This window comes from Saprolegnia diclina (genome assembly GCF_000281045.1).
Source record: "Saprolegnia diclina VS20 unplaced genomic scaffold supercont1.75, whole genome shotgun sequence".
NCBI lineage: Eukaryota > Oomycota > Saprolegniomycetes > Saprolegniales > Saprolegniaceae > Saprolegnia > Saprolegnia diclina.
Window position 1 is genome coordinate 94,922 of NW_008246142.1, and position 2,683 is coordinate 97,604.

The following is a 2,683-nucleotide window of genomic DNA, read 5'->3' on the forward strand; positions in this document are numbered from 1 at the left end:
CGCGGTCGGCGGCAAAGCTACGCAGTGTGTCAAGGTCCTCGAGACGCCAGCGACTGAGGCGGGGACCATCATTAGCTCATCCTCTATTACCCGAGTCTAGTGGGACTACCTGCCCACTGCTCTTACTGCTAGCACCTCATTCTTTGCGACAGTGTCGCGGTCGTTTGCTTGTCGAACATCAAATATCGCACGGGACCACTGCATCAAAGGTGCGTTTTGGCAGGCGTAAAAAGTACAAGTGAAACCGATGCAGGCGCCGGCCCCGGTTCAGATCATCCAGAACATCGTGCCGCACCTCGGCACGCAGGCGACGTCGCTCGAGAAGGTGCTGCGAACGCTCTGCGCCAAGATCGAGACGCTCGAGTCGTACATCAACGCCATGTCGAATGGCGTCACGGAGATGGACCAGCGCCTCCGCACGATCGCCCACAACATTGAAGGCTCGACAGAAGACACCTTTGACGCAGGCAGCGTCATCCACTTCCCGCTCGAACGCAAGCTCAGCGAACGCGCGTCTTCGAACGTCGTCGACAACATTTTCAAAAAGTTTGGCGCCGGTACCAAGGTGCGGCACCATCGACATCGCCACCACGCCAAGTTTGTCGTCGATGACGCGGTGATCCCAGACATGAGCGGGTCACGCAAGTCAGCGCCCGCGGTGGAGCCGCCACGTACGATTCTCGAAGAGGCTCGACGCAGAACGTCGTCATCGAGCGTCGATGCGGCTGCACTCAATACGGAACCCCCGGCCGCTGCGCCTGAAATCGCAACACCAGCAGCGGTTGTGTCACAGACGGCTTTAGAAGGGACGCCTCAAGTGCCATCAAATGCCCCCCCTGAAGTAGCCTCCAATGCCCCCGCTCAAGTGCCGTCGGAGCCCCACCCTCAAGCAGCCCCGAAAGACACGCCACAAGTCACGCCGCAAAACCCCTCGGACATGGTGTCTCAAGTGGTGGCGCCGACAGACGCGCCAGTAGTCGACGCTACGTTGGGACCCAGCCTCGTCGAAGGTGACGACACCCAAGCAGCGGTGGTTGCAACGGATGCTGTCAACGCTCAGTTGACCGAGGAGATGCCCGTGGATGATCGCACAGCGCCGTCTGCTCTCGAAGACAATGCACCCGCGGCGCCAACGACTGCGCCTCTCACTAATCCACCGCCCCCCGCACTGGACGAAGCTGCCATGGCGACCGACCCTTCGAGCGTTCTGGAGAGCGATGTTCCGCGACTCGAGAGCGCCGTTGCGGCACCTCACCCACGGGTGGATCCCAGCGAAGTAGAGTCCCCGCTGTCGGTCGCATTTCCACTGCAGCGGTCGCAGACGGTGCCCCCCATGCACATGGATGCGCAGTTGACGGTGGGCCTTGTGCTTGTGCGCACTCACTCGGCACCCAAGGTGGCGCATATCAAAGCAGCACCCGTTCTCAGTGTCAAATTCAATACGACCCCGCAGACGACACCGTCGCCAGCACCGGTGCCGGCCACTGTCACGTCACCAAAAGGGGGTAGCACCACCACCGGGGGTCTCCCCCGGGTGCGGTCCAAGCAAGGATCGATGCGACGCCTCCCATCGTCCAAGCGCAACACGGTTGAGGTCGCGCCACGCAACGATCCGCCCCTCCAACCGATCGACCCCAAGAGCGAAGAGAGCGGCAGCGATAGCTACAGCGACGATGACGTTGATGTCGTCTACAATGCAACGCCACCGTCGACAACTGACGCCTTGTCGCGCGAGGAGATTGCACGTCGCAAGGCGCTCGGTCAGGCCGCGTGGGAGAAGCTGCGCAAGAAGCAATTCCTTCTGACGAAAGTCAAGGGGGTAGGGTCTCTCATGGTTGCCCACCGCTTATGAAGTTTGGGCAATAGAACATTCTGACGACCAAGAAGAAGGACGTCTTTACGGTCGCGCGACGGCTTGAGATGCTCGAGAAACACTCCAAGGTACTAGTCGATCTCGGTCGCCACGCTAATATAAGTGGAACAAACTAGGAACTCTTTGCAGGTTCCAAGCAGGTGCTCGGCCCATGTTTGCTTGCATCGACACCACCGTGTCGATAGTTTACTCTCGAGTTTCAGAACACCATTGCCGATCTCACGACGCGTGTACAATATTGTCTATAGTCCACACGAGCCTTGAAACACGCAACGTAGGTGCGGTCCGAACTCGCTGCCAAAGCCGACGCCACGTCCCTTCTCTTCTTGAATCAGCTCCAGAACGACGCCGAGCGCTCGATACGCAGTCTCATGGACGATATTGCAAGTCTCAAAACGACCAAAGCCGATCTTTCGTACGCCGCAATCCCAGTTAAAGGGTTGAATCCAAAGCTATGTAGCGCGGTCGAGGCCAAAGAGAGGCGCACCAAAGACGCCATCGACAAACTCACAAAAGACCTCGAGGTACTTTTGCGCATTTTTGTATTTTGACTTTGGACAAAAATGGCTGACAAAATTCTACGAAATGTGTACTATAGTCGCTCCAACGCAAGCTTGGTGTGATGAGCGTGAGCTACGGCACCGAGTTTGCGTCGCTTGAGGCGCGGCAGACTACGTGGAAGAAGGAAGTGGATGCCCAGCTGCTCGTACGTCTATCTATCTATCTATCTATCTATCTATCTATCTATCTATCTATCTATCTATCTATCTATCTATCTATCTATCTATCTATCTATCTATCTATCTATCT

The 2,683-nt window shown here is 57.1% G+C and overlaps 1 protein-coding gene across 1 annotated transcript in view; it reads left to right on the forward strand.

The window, feature by feature from the left end:
- Nucleotides 1-241: 241 nt before the first annotated feature.
- SDRG_14629 (hypothetical protein) overlaps nucleotides 242-2,683 on the forward strand; it is a 3,132-nt gene continuing 690 nt past the window's right edge. Inside the window, exons 1-7 of the mRNA XM_008620773.1 lie at nucleotides 242-1,819; nucleotides 1,867-1,941; nucleotides 1,990-2,013; nucleotides 2,059-2,103; nucleotides 2,152-2,288; nucleotides 2,334-2,397; nucleotides 2,472-2,548. Of these exons, the coding sequence (XP_008618995.1) occupies nucleotides 248-1,819; nucleotides 1,867-1,941; nucleotides 1,990-2,013; nucleotides 2,059-2,103; nucleotides 2,152-2,288; nucleotides 2,334-2,397; nucleotides 2,472-2,548 (1,994 nt within the window). The 5' untranslated portion in view covers nucleotides 242-247. The remainder of the gene's footprint in view (nucleotides 1,820-1,866; nucleotides 1,942-1,989; nucleotides 2,014-2,058; nucleotides 2,104-2,151; nucleotides 2,289-2,333; nucleotides 2,398-2,471; nucleotides 2,549-2,683) is intronic.